Source organism: Babylonia areolata, chromosome 2, assembly GCF_041734735.1.
Source record: "Babylonia areolata isolate BAREFJ2019XMU chromosome 2, ASM4173473v1, whole genome shotgun sequence".
In the NCBI taxonomy this organism is placed as follows: Eukaryota; Metazoa; Mollusca; class Gastropoda; order Neogastropoda; family Buccinidae; genus Babylonia; species Babylonia areolata.
The window spans coordinates 35,618,282-35,636,954 of NC_134877.1; the positions used below are offsets into that span (position 1 = coordinate 35,618,282).

General features: G+C 41.8%; 1 protein-coding gene across 1 annotated transcript; it reads left to right on the top strand.

Annotated features, from left to right (window-relative positions):
* Nucleotides 1-3,272: 3,272 nt before the first annotated feature.
* On the top strand, nt 3,273-12,872 carry LOC143300643 (ATPase PAAT-like). Its single transcript, XM_076614462.1, has 6 exons — nt 3,273-3,539; nt 6,774-7,104; nt 8,083-8,295; nt 8,889-9,009; nt 9,545-9,800; nt 10,283-12,872. The coding sequence occupies exons 1-6, from the start codon at nt 3,424-3,426 to the stop codon at nt 10,488-10,490; spliced, it is 1,245 nt and encodes a 414-aa protein (XP_076470577.1). The 5' UTR covers nt 3,273-3,423; the 3' UTR covers nt 10,491-12,872.
* The last annotated feature ends 5,801 nt before the right edge of the window (nt 12,873-18,673 follow it).

Below are 18,673 nucleotides of genomic sequence, written 5' to 3' on the forward strand. Positions count from 1 at the left end.
GGAGTAGTGGATCCAATACTTATAGGGTCTTTGGTAGATATATCGATATGAAAGAGCGTCAAAGCTCTCCTGTGCCTGCTACTCGGCACCTTGGCTGGATCTGGTGTTCAATAGATGTTGATAGTCCGGTTGGCTTAGAATTGTTCACCTCATTGGCAAAGTAAGGGCGTGTTGTCATGTTTTTTTGTTTTTGTGTTTGGTTAATTTTTTTAAAAGTTTGATTAAGCTTTTTTTAAATAGTATTTTTTCTCAAATCTTCAAATAACATGCGTGTACAAGCAAGGTGCCCCATTTGTATCGCGAGTATTTCACAACAAATGACAACAAGAGCAAGGCCCGCTTCCTACTAAATCAGTTCAAATCTGTCTTCACAAAAAACTCAGACACTCCCATCCCTCCGATCAAAAAAGATGTAACGAAGACATCCCCCCCCCACCCCCCCCCCCCCACCATCAGTACAGAAGGCGTCTGCAAACTACTTAAACAACTACAACCCCACAAAGCTTCCGGACCAAACCAAATTCCCAACCTCATCTTGAAAGAATGTGCCAGTAACCTTGCCCCTGCTATTTCAATAATGTTCCAGCTTTCCCTCAACACAGGAGACCTCCCATCAGACTAGCTGAGTGCAAATGTCGCCTGTGTATACAAGAAGGTGGATAAGCAAGCAGCAGAAAACTACAGGCCTATCTCTCTCACATCTGTCACCTGCAAACTTCTTGAACACATCATCTACCGCCACATCCTCACCCATTTTGAGAAACACAGCACCCTGACCACTCTCAACCACGGCTTCCGCATTGGATTCTCTTGCAAAACCCAACTCATTCTGACCACACTTGACCTTCTGAACTCTTTTGACCAGAAACATCAAGTGGATGTCGCCATTTTTGACTTTTCAAAAGCATTCAACTCTGTCCCCCACAAACGTCTCCTTCACGCTGCACAAGTATGGAATTAGAGGTCCCCTCCACACCTGGTTATCAAATTTTCTCCAGCGCAGGAAGATGGCTGTGGTGATAGAGGGCGTCACATCCGAAGAAACTTCGGTGGATTCCGGAGTACCCCAAGGAACAGTGTTGGGCCCGCTCCTCTTCCTATGACACATTAACGACCTCCCGGACAGAGTCAAATCCCAGGTACGCCTGTTTGCTGACGATTGCCTCCTTTACCGCCAGATCAACTCCCTACAAGATCACATTCAGCTTCAAGAGGACCTCAGTCAACTCAAAACCTGGGCCACTGACTGGGGTATGAAGCTTAACCCCAACAAGTGCTACATCCTCAGTATGCAGCAGTCAACCAGCCACATCTACTCCCTATGCAACACTCCCCTTCAGCACGTCCACACAAACCCCTACCTAGGTATTCAACTCTCCGATGACCTGAAATGGAGCACCCACATTGCCTACACCTGCAAGAAAGCACACAGCACCCTTGGCTTCCTCAGGAGAAACCCCACCCAAGAGGAATGCATATCTATCCCTCATCAGACCAGCCCTCGAGTATGGCTCTATCATATGGAGTCCTTACCTCAAACAGGGCATTGACAAACTTGAAAAAGTGCAGCGCCTATCTGCCCGGTTCATAACCGGCGATTATAAATCCAGAACACCCGGCTCCATCACCAAGATGCTTCACACTCTGCAACTGCCAACACTCCAACAGAGCAGACATAATCTACGCCTCATCTTCCTCTACAAGGTTGTTGAGGGGTTGGTACCGGCCATACCACCTGCTGAGTACTTAACTCCACACAAACCAGGGCGACTCATATGGCCATGAACATCTGGCGACCAGTACGATACCACCAGTGCGATCTCTGATTATATAAGAAACAACACAAGAACATTCCAAGTCAGCAGATGTCAGACAGAGCAATACAAACAGTCATTCTTTGTTGCTACAGTAAGAGACTGGAACCACCTGAAAGAAAACATCGTAAGAGCACCAACTCCCGAGATCTTTAAAAGACTAATAACATCTCAACAGTGAACCTGCTGAACAGCGCACACCCCCACCCGTCGCGATAATGCCATAATCTTGGCGACAGCGATGTACTCAACAGATACAGAGAAAATGATAATGGGTGTGTTGCAGACCAGCACTAACGGCAGAAAATTCGCAGAATCTGATGATAAGCGGGATGCGTCACCAACTTGGTAATTAATTCACAATGATAATGTTAATTATCCTCCATCTAAGAATTTGTTGATCAATAAAAGCAGCAAACATAATGTAGATTAACTTTTTCCCTTCCCTGATCATTCAATGAGTTCTCCCCAGACCATTTAGAAACTAAAAGAGTATAAGTGTTGATAATCTAGTGAGATTACGTCATCAACTCGTGTCATTATTGGACGTCATTTTTTTTCTCTGCTTGTCGAAACGAATTGCAGAGGTGTAAGACGTAACTTGAAACACAGAAAGACAACGCAGTCATAGGCCAAATAAAGCCATAGGCTAGATCTAGTTCTTGTGTTATTGTGCTTAAGCGCCCAAACCGTTTTTTGGACCGGAAATAGTCTCCCAGAACCGGAAGTGACAATCTAAATGGCCGGGCATCATCACTAGAATTATGCCGAACTGTGTGTCAAATTTTAGATCAATTGGTCCAGTAGATTTTGTGGTAGCCTTTGCCACACATTTGTGTTTACACACACACACACTCAAACACACACACACACACAGAGACACTCAGACGGAAATTTCTCGCACTGGTCCATCATAACAGTACTCTCCTTTTTATAAAAGGAGAGTACTAAAAACAAAACAACAACAACAAAATATAAATACAAACCACATACTAGCGACACATCAACTACTTAAGAAACCACGTAAGAAAACCCAGAAATATTATATCACACACACACACACACACACACACACACAGACATAAATTTTGCGACATGGCTTCCATCGTAATAGTACTCTCCTTTTTATAAAGGCAGGTACTAAAAAGCAGATTTTAAATGTTTGACCGTCATTCAGTGTGAAGTTTACGTAACTAGCGCAATGAATAACAATTTAAAAGAAACAAGTTAAAATCTAAATGTTTTATTATTATTATTATTATTATTATTATGCACCATCTCTGCTTTTTTTTTTTTTTAGTAACTACGGTACGGCGCATCTCCGCATCATGATGCTCAACCGGGCCAGGCGATAGGGGGCGGGGCCTTGCGGTACCGCCGGAATGTGTATAACGAGATGAGTCAGGGAGTGCTTCTTAATGCACAGATGCGCGTAGAATTTTCTGCCGTTTGTGCTGGTCTGCTGTGGTTATAAATTCTTAAATGGTTTTATGCGTGTTTGGGTTGGAAGAAATGTTCTTGTTGCTTTAGTCACTTTCACGATTGAAAACGTTTGGTTGTTTGGGCATTTGGAAACATAATTGTTATTTGGTACTACTGCGCAGAGAAAATGGACGAATATTGCACAGTGCAAGTGCTTGATTCATGGGAGCCAGACATAAAACCAAATGATATTGTAGAGTGTGTGTTCGAAGATGCAAATAGCGAAATTGTTCCCAACGAAAGGTATGCAAACTGTGGTGTGAAACAGTACGGAATCATATTAATTAACATGACGAAGTAAAACTAAAAGACTAAAACTTGTTTACCACAGATTTCAATATTCTCTGTGAAGAGGATTATCAAGTGGCTTTTAAATGACGACTGCGTAGGAATAGGCTTGGCTAACTTTGATAATAGCTTTCAGCTGACCTGAAGTGGACTACCCACATCACCAACATCTGCAAGAAAGCTGGATTGACGGTGGGTTTCCTACGCCGAAACCTTCGGAGCTACCCAAAGGAATGTAGGCGCTTAGCATACGTCTCCCTCGTCCGATCCAGACTTGAATACGCAGCAGTGGTATGCAATCCCTTCTACAGACAGGATGCTGACAGACTGGAACGGATAAAAAAAAAAAGCTGGATTGATGGTGGGTTTCCTACGCCGAAACCTTTGGAGCTGCCCAAAGGAATATAGGCGCCTAGCATACATCTCCCTCGTCCGATCCAGACATGAATACGCTGCAGTGGTATGCGATCCCTTCTACAGACAGGATGCTGACAGTCTGGAACGGATCCAACGACAGGCTGCCTGGTTCATCACGGTGGACTACAAGTCTAGAACCCAGGCTGCATCATGAAGATGCTGGGAGACCTCAACCTCCCCCCGCTGGAAGAGCACCGCAGACAACAGCGTCTTAACCTCTTACATAAGATTGTTGAAGGACGAATCCCAGCTCCTACCACCAGGAGAGTTCCTCAAACCAGTCAACACAGGCTGCCGGAGGATCCGCCAAACGAGGTACACAGGCTTCAGCAGTAACAACATCATCGAGCGACAAGTAGTGAACACACCAGAGGCTTCAGTATTCCACACAGCAACACAGAACGGCACAAGAACTCCAGTTTTGTTAGAACAGTAGCAAAGTGGAATCAGCTATCTGATTAAGCCATCATAGCAGGCCCTACCAGTGCAGCACCATCAGCGCACGGTGGATCACCATCAAGGCCAGCCCAAACCAATCATTAAATCTATATATTATATGTTTTTAGCCAGCCCTTTCCTGGACTGTTAGCAAAGGCTGGCGGGACTACCCGTTCTTCACCATCAAGGGATAGCCTTTGTACAAAATTATTTTAATTTGTTTGTCTCTCAAGTGCGCCCCCAGTTTTCCGTTGCGACGATAGCCAATATTGGCTCCTGCAACGTACAAATACAGATTCAGATCAGGACAAACAAATTGCATTATTTTATTTGAACTTGACATTAACCGTTTACCATCAAAGTTACTTACTAAGCCTCTTTCTGCACTCTTTAGTGAGTTGTTATTTTGTTGTTGGGTTTTTTCCCTTAAGTTTCACAGATTTCTTATGATAAACAATTTTTGATAAACTTTTTTTTTCTTCAGAAAAAGGGCAAATTTTCTAATTTTGACAATGACATTTGCAACAACCACCACAGCAATAAGAGGTTAGTGACTTCTGGAACACTGCTTTAGTTGAAATAATGTGTAAAGCTCCAAGCTTCAGTGGAATTCATTTGCATTGTTCTGATCCACAAACCTGCACACATGCTCACAACATTTTGCAAAAGTGCAGTGTATGTGGAATGACCAGGATGTAATGTTTTTGGTGCATGCGCTGGTTAGAAAATAGTCTACTTTATCTTTTCTGCACAAGCAGATTTGGCCATGCATCAAACCAATTCCCGATCTTACCAAAGAAAACAAAAAGGGTTTCCAAGGATCAGAGATCTTTTGCTAGATTTTCTGGAACAGTAACTGCATGATGTAATGCTGTGAGTGTGAACACGCAAGTCCAACAGTTTCAAGCAAGAAACCATTGTGACCGCAAGAGTGACTGTGAATACATGTCAAAGTTGGTAAACTGTAAATGAAGCTTTCAGTTTATTGTCAAAAGTATTTAAATGAGGAAAAAATGCTTGTCAGCAGAAATTAACAAGACCTACATGCTTTTCCCTGTATAAGTTTTTGACAGTGTCATGCAGAAGTAGAGACAAACACTCTGAAATAGACAGACAAACATACAAAGACAGAGAGAGTAGGACAGAAGGTGAGAATCATTGAGATTGTGTTTGTTCGTTTTTATATTCTTCATTTCCAAGACTTCATTTCTGATTTTTCGTATTCTTCGAAAAAGAGGATGCTAGTCAGGGATATACAGGGGAGGTAACCTACTTCGTTTTCTTCGCATGGGCGGGTAGTAGTTTGCACAGGACAGGAATCAGACCCCTGCCGGAGTCTGCACTAATGGGTCACGGTTAAGTATGTGTAATTAAACGTAATTTTATGAAGAAAATTTCCTTTTCAAGACGTTTTCATTTACATCCTGTGAAGTTTCTCCATAGTACAAGTGTGCTTTTAATCTTAACAAAGGCCTACTGATATACATTTTAATACTTTATTCATTTTTATTAGCTTTAGACAGAACCTGGAAAATCTGTTGATCGACTGGTTTCAATGTTCCATTCATACTGGTGTGGAGAAGACAAATGTAGTGTTATATGTGGATGTGTCAGTACATTTGTCAGATTGTTATCCATGTGAATATACACCCATGCTGGGGGCACTGAAAATTTTAAACAAAAAAAAAAAAAAAAAAAAGACAGCAAAAAACAAAACATGGATAGGGATCCAGACAAACAAACAAACCAAAAAATAAACGAGGACAGGGATCCAATAGCACTCCATGCCAGATTTCGCTGGCACTGTGGCAGTTAACATGTACATATTATTACTAAATATATTAGCCATTCAGTAAAATGAATATATGACCCATTCCTGAAATAATGCCCCAAGTGGATCCGTGAGGAAGACATTGTATGGTTCATGTGACATCATCATGATCATGCAAGTTTTGAACATGCAAATTTTGAAAGCTTGAAGTTACTGTTCTTTTGTTGTGGACAAGGAAGGTCATGCATGTCCAGATATTTTTCTGTAAAAAATGAAAGGAGAATTTGTTCTCTTAATCCTATTTAAATGGAAAGAGAAGGGTGTGACTGTTTATTGATCGATGCTATTGAAAGGATAAAATTATTGTTTATTTTTTGTTCTTTACAGTTTTGTAAAATCAGTGATATTAAGAACAACAAACTCATTGATATATATAGCATTGTGCTTGAAAAACTACTGACACGTTAGGTCATTCTAATTCTGGTTTCATTGCATTTCTTTACATACATCTCAGTTAATGAGTAGTGGGCTGTCATTTTACAACTGATTCTTTCTGTTTTAAGCATCAAGCCTCACTCTAAAAGGGATCATCTGACATCGCAGAACAGCTTGTCACAAAGACTGCAGGTGACTCATCGAGGCCATGAGGATCCAGATGACATTCCTCCCTGCCAGATCACATTGCAGTGCAAACCTCTCCGCTGCATCAACATCGCAGGCCTGTGGGTGGCCAGTGAGGCACGGAATGTGGAGATGTATGATACCAAGGATGGCAGCTACCTGCAGACAGTGAGGGGAGTGAAGGATAGGGAGGATTCAGAGGCTGACAACAGCCGTGTTCATTTCCTGTGTCGATGTCAGCTGGACCGACCAGTGGAGGGTGTCACGGTCAAGGTAGGAAGCAAGTACTTGGTGTGGCTCTGTTAGAGGCCACAGACATGTATTGAATTCAAAGTACAGTGAAGTGAAACAAAAAGTGAAAGACCAGAAAGGGATGTGGACATGGGCTAGATTGGTCTTCAGCCATTACAGAATGAAGACTTTAATGGTCAAAATGGACACAAGTTGTTTCAGCTCATGTTTGATGCTCCATTGATGAACTGCTCACAAAATGATGGCTTCAGTTATTACAATGGAAACTCTCAGATGGTTTCTTGCAAAGTTCTACATTGTTTCCATTATCTGCACTGCTTAGGGGGGGTGGGGTGGACAATATTGCATTCTTGAAGATTAGTTATGCATCACAGTTGCATTAGTGCTTACAGATATATATCTGTAAGAAATTTACAAATCAGTTTAACCCTTTGACATCTGCTGACAAACAGACTCAGTTAACTGATCAAAGACTGTTAGATCTTCATGGTGAATTGGGAAAATCAAAACTGTTTGCCCAGCAGGAGCATTTTTTTGTCATGATGCCTCTGAAACCGGATAGCATCAGTTTTCGTCCATGCCACTTTCAAGACTTCACCAATTATAGAATGTTACTGCCCCTGCTTTCTTTAACTCAGCATCTTGGCAAAATAATTTTCAACTTTAGAGAAGAGTTGTTTACCTGCACTTGTTTTTTGTTTTTTCCATTATTCTCGGCAAGAGCAAGAAATCAATATTGACAGTTTTGCAAGTCACCTCCTGATCTTTTATTTTAGGTTGTCTCAATGAAGGAATCTTGTAAAGTCAATGTACCGGTAGGCAGTTATCATTCATCATATTTTAGTATTTTTAGAAGAGGTCTTGTAGTCCTTTCTATCAGTGGACAGTAGAATGATTAAAATGAATATGTGGATAGTGTTGCAGGTCATGCGGTAAGGCAAGAGAATGAGTTTTGAGATTGTCCACATGATCAATATGAATGTCTGGATTGTGTTGCAGTTCATGTCGTTAGGCAAAAGAGTGAGTTTTGAGATTGCCCACATCAAGGTGGTACTGGAGGCATGCTCCTCGCCCAAGCAGACTGGCGGCAGTGGGGCCCTGTCCTCACCCTCCATTGATATGGACAGATTGCGACAGGACGTTGACGACATGGGGGAGACCGTGTCAGATCGCGCCAAAGCTTTTCTCACCACACTGGAAAACTTTCAGAAGGTGAGCACAGATTGCAGGACAAGGAAACAGGGAGCACCATCTCTAAAAGGCAGCAAGCTGCCACAAACTTGTGCAAACTGGGTGAAAAGTTCAAGTTGCTATTCAGACAAAAAATGATGTTGAGGGATGTGGGGAGCATCCACGTCATGAATGAAGTGGGTTATGAAATGAGACGGCATGCAGTGCATTGTATGAATGAGGATGAATGTTGATGATTTCTTTCCTACTCTGCTGTTTATGGTGCTGATGATGATTTGATACCAAAGCACATAGTACATTCTCTGCAGTCTTAGGTTCTGGTAGCAGTTTTATACAACCCTGCTCTGCAGAGGTCAACAATAATGAATAACCCATGTTTTCTTCTATACCTTCTGGCATCACTCAGTAACATTTGGCCTTTAAACTCTTCTGGTATTCTATGATTTGCGAGTTGGGGGACACACGCATGCATACACATACCCATGCACACACTCCTGCATACATGAATAACACATACACACACACATGCACACACATGTACACACACTCACAGACATACATGTGTGTGTGTGATTGTGCTTGTGTGTGTATTTGTGAGATATTTTAAATTACAGAACAAACATGGAGCTGTGGATGACATGCGACAGTTGCTGATGGACAGAAACGCCCCTGAGGGTATGGGTCAGTCCATGGGCGGCATCACCACTTTGCTGTCTATGTTTGCTTCTTCTGCAGGTGTGTGTGTGTGTTTTGTGTGCACACAGGCATGTGTGTGTGTGTGTGTGTGTGTGTGTGTGTGTGTGTGAATTTACCATGACCTCCAAGTAATGTATTTTGTGATTTGTTGAACTTCTCAAGGCTTCAACCCTCACAGTAGGAGGAAATGCTGTCAGAATGTTTTACCATAAACGGATTTAATTATGATAGCTGTCAGTTCAGCTGTTTAGCACATGTATTGTTAGTATATGTATTTGGTAGAAGATGCTGGTGCTCCCTTAACTCTGTGAAGAGTTATTGGGGTGCTGCAGAGAAATTGTTCACCAGATTCCTCTGTGTCCTTTGGTTGTGTCAAAGCCTAGGTCTCTGCAAATGGTTTTCCCATGTATTCAGCAATATTTTTAGTCCCATTCTTTTCTGTTTACCCCTCCATCTCCCTTCCTCAATAGTTAGCGTGTGTATGAGCAGTGTGTGTGTATGGTAGCATATGCTGTGCCTGGGTGGTTTTACTTTAACCAGATTGGAAAGGGCCCTATATCTGTGTTTGACACAGCTGCAGGCAGAAGCCCCACCAGCCAGTCGTCGGACACCTTCCCCACAGAGGGGGCCATGATGAACCACATGCTGACCCAGATGATGTCGTCTCTGTCCATGTGGCCTGGAGGGGGGGAGGCCAGGGGAAAAGGGGAGAGGGACATGTTCCAGTTCCTGCAGTCAGTGTGCAGCCAGGTGTCCCAGCAAAGGGCTGGGGACAGCAGTGCACAGACTGAGCATCCAGGCGCTTCGCAGGCTATAGAGCAAGGGAAAGGGTAAGACAGTGTCACTAGTCAGGGATGAGTGTATGTGGGAGAATGTGGAAGGCAAACAAGGAATTGTGTATGTCAGGCAGTAAGAAACAGCAGTGAGTGTCTATCACAGTGAATGTGGACACAACAACTAAATGTCAGAGATGGACACAGCAAAACAGGTCTGATCTATAAATGATAACCAGCTTCTGAAATCAGAATTTGGCTTTGTTGCAGGTAAAGATTGTTTTAATTACACATACTTAACCATGACCCACTTGTGCAGACTCTGGCAGGGGTCTGAGTGTTTAAAAAAAAAAATCAAAATGTACAGTGTGACTGATAGTCTCAGTGTTCGTAGAGGATTTAAAAAAAAACCGTTTCTTTAAAAAAAAAAAAATCCAAAATGTTCCCAAGAAGTAGTTCAGAAGAGCAGGCAGGTATCTCTCTAAGTGGCAGTGCAGGTGGAGTTGACAGTGACGCCATTGCTTTCTGACGATGTCCAGGAGGGACAGCAACACGGCGGCAGAATCGTCCGGGAAACTGGAGAGTCGGGTAACGGCCCAGGTGGAGGCGGCCATGGAGTCGCGGCTGAGCGAAGTGGAGGAGCACATCAAACAGCAGGTGGACCGCCGCATGGAGGAGCTGGAGACGCGCATGACCGACAAACTGGACGCCATCTTTGCCCTCCTTCAGGCACAGAAACAGTCATGAGGGCCCTGGCTGGAGTGCTGAGTGGGCAGGAGGGTTTGGATGGAGAGAGAGAGAGGATGTTTGTTTGTGTATGTGTGTGTGTGCATGCATGTGTGTGTGTTTGTGTGTGTGTGTGTGTGCAAGAGACTTCAGAGAGAGAGAGAGAGAGATGGAGAGAGATTGAATGTGAATCATTTATTCATTATTAGGCCATAGCCCCTTATAAAGGGTGGTACATTTACATAAAAGACACATTACTGCTATAGAAAAATGTTAAACATGCATAACAGTGGTCACGTCAAACAAAATGAAAATGAGAGGTTGTGTGTGTGAGTGTGTTTGTGTGTGTGGGGGGGTGTACGTGTATATGCAGAATTCACACACAGAGTGTACATGTTTTTATGTGCATAAGATTTGAGAGTGTGTGTTAATATATGTGCTTGTGAGAAAGGGAGAAAGAAGAATAATGTATAAAGTGACAGAGAATGCGTAATGCTAGATGAATATAGCATGTGCTTGTATGTTCGCATTTTTCCTTCCAGTAAGAAATATCACAACAAACTCATCTGTGTGCTACCAAGATGTACTGAAATATTATTACAGATTGTATGCTTTTGTGGGTTTTGTGCTCAGCTCGAGAACAAAAGACATAACCAGCTAGATGATTTACTTGCTTGAAACATACAAGCACACATTCATTCTCACGGTAATACATCCACCTACTCTCTTTTCTATCTTTCTCTGCCTTGCACACCATACACACACACACACACACACACACACACACACACACACACACACACACACACCACATGCATGCACACATATCTAGGCGCACACGTTCACTCAACACCCACAGACAACACACAAACCTTTGATTTTTCAACACTCATAATTTTTTTTTTTCCTGTGTCACAGTCCTGTAGGTAAATTCTTGTATAATTTGTGTTGGAATGTTTGTTTTTCCATTTAATGCCACAATAAATTAATAGAGGTTTGTTATGTGACAAAGGTGAAATAGGTGAATTTCATTATATTTTGTACAAATCAACTGAGGAAGGAAAATTGGAAAGTTGATATACCAAGTATTTTCAGCATCATCCAAACAGCATCAAGATGTATGATCTGTTTAATGATACATGTAGAGCATTTTCTGAGCCATTCTTGATGTATTGCATTACTGTTCACTTTGTTTTCATGTGTTTACATTAATGTTTCAAATGCTAAGAATGAAAGTACTTACAGGAAGGGGCAAATGTTGGCGTGTTCACAATAACGGTATGATATCAAATATGTCTTGTCAAAAGTATACTTACACTGTAATTGCTGTACATTGCTGGTATGTTACATCTTTGATACCATTATGTCTATGTTGTCATCACTGTTCCTGTATTCATTACATTGTTCATTTTGCTTTAAAGCCCCTTGGGCTGAAGTATCATTAAATTCCTGTGAAAATCATATACAGAGAACGGGAACGGCAAGCTCATTTAAAAAGCGGGGGACACAGGCAAACTTTCTGTGTCGTGTGTCTGAAGACACTCAGTTATGGCAGTGGTGAGTTTGTGACAATGCAATGACATGCTGACAGGAAGTGTCACAAGCAGACCATTCTGCCCTTTACATCAGAACAGAGGAAATGTCCGTACTGATGGTTTTGAAATGCTACGATACTTTCAATTTAGGGGTCCTCTAGCAACTTTGTTTACATTTTAATGATCGTTTTAAGATCTTGAAATTATGATACTCATTGACTTTATGGATTTTTTTTTAAGGGGTGAAACAGTGATGTTTGTATTTCTGTGTTTTTGTTTAACAGCTTGGTGTGTGATGTAGTCATTCTGCTGTATCTGTACTTCCGCCACACATATTATTCATGTGTAATCTAGGTTGTCAGATATATATCCGCTGACATATTATGGAACAGTGTGTGCGTGTGTGTGTGTGTGTGTGTGTGTGAGTGAGAGGGAGAATGTGTATTCTTAACTGTAGTCAGGAGTTTTTCTTCACCAATCCAGAATGTTGCAAAGACAGTCAATGGAACAGAATTGAGACTTGCTTTTATCAGTTCTTCATTGTAAATGATAACTTGTTGGTTTGTCTGTGTGTGTGTTTTTTTTAGTATTGTGTTTGATTGCTAATGTATGTGTGTTTATGTGTGTGTGTGTGTTATTTTTATTAATTTCTTCTTCCACTATTCCACCCTTTTTTCATTCATTCCTTCATTATGCATCACATATGATAGTTGATAGCTTTGTGCTTTACCAAGTTGGATTTTTTAAAAATGAATGTGGGCTGTCGCTGTGTGATTACCCCATTTATTTCTGTGTGCATTTATAAAATGATAAAATCCAGTTTTACCATATCTTTTTTTTAAGGAAATAAATCAAAAGTGATATTATTGATGATAAGTTTGTGATGTGCATTTGTTGAAAGTGAAAGTGTGGTGTGATAAACAGTTCATACTCTGTTGATGCCTCTGGGATATGTTTTTTGGGTGATTGTCTGAGATTTTTCATCACTGAAGAAAAGAACAGAAATAAAACTGCACACACACACACACACACACATGTGTGTGCACGCATACGCATACACACAGCGAGACGCATGCATGCATGCACACACACATTGACATGTGTGCACGCATGCACACACACACACACACACACATTCTCCCATCCCATTATCCTGCTTAAACCTGAAAAAATAAGAAAAGTTGCCTTCAAATGACCTTATGCATGATGGTATCAACATTGATGCCTCACTAGAGGTGGGAAAGAAAGAAGACAAACCCAAACCATAAGTGTCTCCACTTCCAGTGTCTTTGAAAATTATGGAAATTACTGTTCAACAAAATTTTAAAGCTGTTTAGAAGTTTACACTTGTACAGTCTGCATTCACTTTGAACAAGAGTTTTGAAGCTTTCGATAAGCTTACCTTTTTCCCAACTGCAATTAACTTTCGACAAATGTTTTTAGGTATTCACAAGTTTGTCTTTTTGAAATATGCGGTTGCTTTTTTTGTTCCTTTGTTGCATATATTCAGATTATCATTGCTGTCTGTAATCACTTTGAGTTTTGATGGCCTTTCAGAAGCTTAACCTTTTGCAATCTTGCCTTTCAGAAGCTTAACCTTTTGCGGTCTTCAAATACTTTTCAACAAGAATTCTGTAGTTGTTTTGAAGCTTACCATAACTATTTGCTGTCTACAATAGCTTTTTTAGAGACTTACCTTTCTGCAAACTGCTATCACTTTAACCCGTTTTAAAGAAGCTTACGATTCACAGTCTCCAATCATGATTGTCTGTTCCAAGGCTGTTCAGAAGTTTGCCGTTTTACAGTCACTTTATTTTTTTTATTTTTTTAAGGACTATTTCCTCAGTACTTACCTGCTTTAATCAGATTATTCTTCAACGGGTATTTCGAAGTGCACCATGACACAGCTGTATTCTGTTTCCTTTCATAACATGTCCTGGTGTGAATCAGGCCATGGAAATACGGATACCTGCAGTGCAGGTCAGGAAATTTGACAAACACTGTCAAGATGCATCCTTGAAGTGGATGATACACGACTGTGTGGCCCATATCCTTCCTAATCAAGTCCACAGGAGCCAAGCAGGGACAAAAATAACATTCTTATAGTGGTAATATGTAATTTTTTCTATAACACATTTTCTGTCATCAGCCTGTGACACAAGCGAGCCAAGTATGTGTGTGAGTGTGTATGTGCGTGTGTGTGTGTGTGTGTGTGTGTGTGTGTGTGCTGACAATAACATTTAGCATCAGAGCCTCTGAGAGAAATTGCCTGCCTAGAGTGAACAGATGTTAATGAAACTTGCAACACACCTACTGACTCTGAACCGATATAGTTACTGGGAGACATGATATAATCCAGAGCAAGTGTTATAGCAACTTATTCAGATGTAAAATGTACAGCTTACTTCCAAGATAAAATTACCTTTCAATTTTAAATGTAGGAATGACAAAAGCTGCACCTGTGTTTTTGTTTTCAAGCACTGAACCATCTGTAAACACCTGTTGTTGGTTTTGATACTTTTCATGTAAATGGGTGTTTGCATCCGATTTAGTATTATTAATATTTTCATCATCCTTTTTATCAAAAGCTGGTTTCTTTGTATCCCAGAATGGTATAATTGTGGAGGAAGGTGTAACTGTAACATTAGTTAATATCTATTCCTGAACTTCAATTAAGTCAGAAGTGTATGTTGCTATTGTCATTTGAGATTAAATTGTGCTTGCCCTATTCGGATCTTCAACTGCTCTTCAATGTAGTTTTCACTTGTGCTGCCTTGTACCACAAAATGGGATGTTGCAACTTCATGATATTCATCAAGTGGTAGAATTCCAGTTTCTCTGTATGTTTCACATTTTGATATGGCGTGACTAGGGACACTGAGTGACAGTCTGTAAGCTTTACAATCTAAGCTTTGTAACTTTTTAAAGGAACATTTCAGGGCACTAAAGTTTGGTGTGTTTTTTTTACCATAATTATGTAAGTTCTGGTCGGTTAAGTGCTTTAGACAAGTGAATCAAAGTTTTTACATCCAACCTCCAGGAAGGCTGTTTACTAATGATCTTCAGGAGATTTAAACTTTTTATTGCTTTTGTAAGCATTTATTTTAGTCGAAATGAACATCCCATGTCAGTTTTGATGCAAGGAAAATTCTCAGAAACTGACACACTGTTTGTATTCTGAAGATTCTTCAAGTAGTTTGAAAGTGGGTAACTTTGCTGGGTTGTTTCCGGGGTTAAATTACGTGATGTTGGTTTTATCAGTGGGCAAGGATAATCCATTTCCAAACATGTATCACCAAATGTGTGTTTGTGTGTGTGTGTGTGTGTGTGTACAGAGAGAGAGAGAGAGACATACATACATACATACATACAAAGGCACAAAGAGAGATACAGGCTGAGAGACAGAGAGTGCCCCCTTACACACACACACACACACACACACACACACACACACACACTTTATGACCGCATGATAAACTGGAATATGAATTCCACTGGGAGTAAATTTCTCGCGGGATCACTTTCCTAGAGGGGAGTAATTTTTCTCATAATTGAAGGAGTGAAATTCTCGGAGGAGGATTTTACTCAGGTGAAGAATTTTATTGGAAGTATAATTTTCGTGTTACACTAAGGTGGTGAAGTCAGGATGCCACAAAATAACGGTCTACCCCCCTCACCCCCCCCCCCCACACACACACACACACACAGACACACACACACATATATACTCCTACTCTACCCCCCCCCCCCACCCCACACACACACACACACACAGACACTCACAGACACAGACACACACACACACACACACACACACACACTCCTCCTCTACCTCCCCACCCTTTTTTTTTTTTTTTATCAACAACAACAACAACAAAAAAGAAGAAGAAGAAGACAGTTGCGCAAGCAGAAGTCACTTCGATATCTGCGAAGAAGAGACTGAGACTGAACACTGTAGGGCAGCGAGGATAGTATCAACCTCTTACTTTTTGCATGTGTCATCATTCGAAAAGTATTATTTGCACAAAGGTTGCATGTCGTTTTTACCGTGGAGGTTTGTTTTCAGACGGATTTTTTTTCATACGTCATCAGGTTCAGGTTCAGGTTCGGTTTTCCGATTTGTTTTTTGTTGTTGTTGTTATTATCATTATTATTAGTGTGTGTGTGTGTGTGTGTGTGTGTGTGTGTGTGTGTGTGGTCAGGTACTCCCAAGCCGAGGATCACCTTTGACCATCAAAGTGAAACATTGTTTTCTTTATGATATCGTGGTCATCAATAAGCTTTTTAATGGCATTCATGTTAGGCCGTGTACGTTTCAGTGATTTGTGTATTCTTCTCTTGTATGAGAGGTATGTGTATTCTCCTCTTGTTCCTTGCTCTGCTAGCTTTTCATTCGTACTTTGACTTGGCCGATAACAATCCCGGCGGTGCCCTGCTTTCTCTACGATCTTGAACTTGAACTTTAGTGTTGAAGGCCGTTTAGGCCTGTTCACTTTCCTTCGATAGAACTGGTACTGTGCCGCATGTGTGGCTATTTGGTAAATGTCCATATTTCCACTGGTTATATATTTGCTCAGTGACTGCACTCCGGGTCGTACAGGATTAGGAAGTTGGCCCAGTGGGCGTTGAGTCTACTCTTAAATGTGTTAAGGTTGTTTGCCTCAGTGACTGTCTCGGTAAAGAAAGCCTTAAAGTCCTACCCAACTCAGACAGTCCAAATCCCCTCCAAAACAACATTCCTTTTGCTCCTTTTACTGGCTGGCGACATACTCACCAATCCAGGACTAAGGCCCCTCAAGTACCCATGCGGAGTGTACGCAAAGGCGTGCAAGTTTGATCATAAGGCCCCTATATAGCGTGTGCTGTGACTCCTGCGGCGTCTGGTATGCCGGATGCAGTCTTTGGAGCTCTGAATGATGTGAGCTGGGAGTGTTGTAAATGTGGCCTACCAAACTTCGCATCCTCCCTCTTCGACACTTCAACCTTTGAAACTTCAAACCACTTCGACCTCCTCTCGCCCACTAGTGATTCCAGTCTCAGTTTCACAACACCAAATGCAACGTCCTCCCCAAGAGACACTGCTCAAAGACGAAGAACATCGAGCACCTCGTCACTCAGAGATCCTCCACCACCACCCACAGTACCACGAGAAAAGACCTGCCATTGAGAGTGGTGGTTGCCAACTTCCAATCGGTCCGTGAGAAGAAACACCTAACAGAAGGACTAGTAGACTGGTACTCCCCAGACATCATCATAGGCACGGAGACCTGGCTTGACAGTACCATCAAATCAAGTGAAATCTTTCCACCTGAATTCGTAGCCTTCAGATAGGCCAGAAAATCCACATGGAGAACGGTATTTATACTGGTCTCATCAAAGCTTCAAAGCTGCCAACTTGGCCTAAAAAAAACCTCCAAATTAATTCTAACAAAGAAATGGTTTGGGCAGAAATCACCATCAAGGGGGCGAAAAAGCTGTATATCTGTGCATATTACAGATCCCAAACTGACAACAAACCAGGCCTCTTCAACGACTTGCGAACTTGTCTTCAGAAACTGCCAAACGATGCCCACATCTGGATTGGAAGTGACTTTAATCTAGACGCCATCGACTGGAGAACTGGATCGGTGCCCAAGTACGCACAAGACGGCAAAATTTGAAAGGAACTCCTCCAAGTAGCAGCTGACGCACACCTAGAACAAATGATACACGAACCGACCAGGATAACCGAAGACACTGCTACCACCCCTGACATTTTCCTAACGAACAACAGTACCTTGATTAACACCGCAAGAGTCGCGGCACCTGGAGCGTCTGATCATGAAGCCATCTTCATCGAGTCATCACTTCGGCCGTTCCACACAAAATCCCCATCTAGAAAAGCGTTCATCTTCCAAAAGGTGGAATTCAACAAAATAAAAGAACTGACTGATGCGCGAGACCCTTTCATTCAGGCTTCAAATACGCTAAGCGTTACTGACCTCTGGAGTAGGTTCAAGTCTCTAATCCATTCCCTCATGGATGAACTTATCCCCTCAAAAACTGTTCGAAACAGATCTTCCCATAAACCCTGGATCAACCCTCACATCAAATCAATGAAGAGAAAACTTGCCAGGTAATTAAAGAAGAGCAAAACCACATCCGACCCCTCAGTAAGACGACAATACCTACAGATGAAGAGCAAAGTACAGCGTGAACAGCGGCGCGCCTATTGGACTTTTATCAACAATACTTTATCGATTCTCCAAAAAGCGACGATGAGCAGTTGAGGGGAAGCAACCAGAAACGATTCTGGAGCTACATAAAATCTCTCAGACGCGACGGCACAAGGGGGGAAGATTATATGCATCCCCGAAAGAAAAGGCCAACATATTAAACCATCAATACAAGTCGGTCTTCACAAGAGAAAATAACAGCAAATCCCAACTCTATCGGGAACGCCCTCCCCTGCAATGGCCGAGATCATGATCGATGAGGAAGGGGTACGCAAACTGCTGAAGAACATCAACCCATATAAAGCAGCAGAACCAGATGAAATCCCAGCAAAAGTGTTGAAAGAATGTGCAAATGAGATCGCGCCCCTGCTTTCTACCATTCACTAAATCATTGGCAGATAAATGTCACGTGTACCGGACGACTGGAAAAGGGCGAACGTGACGGCAGTATTCA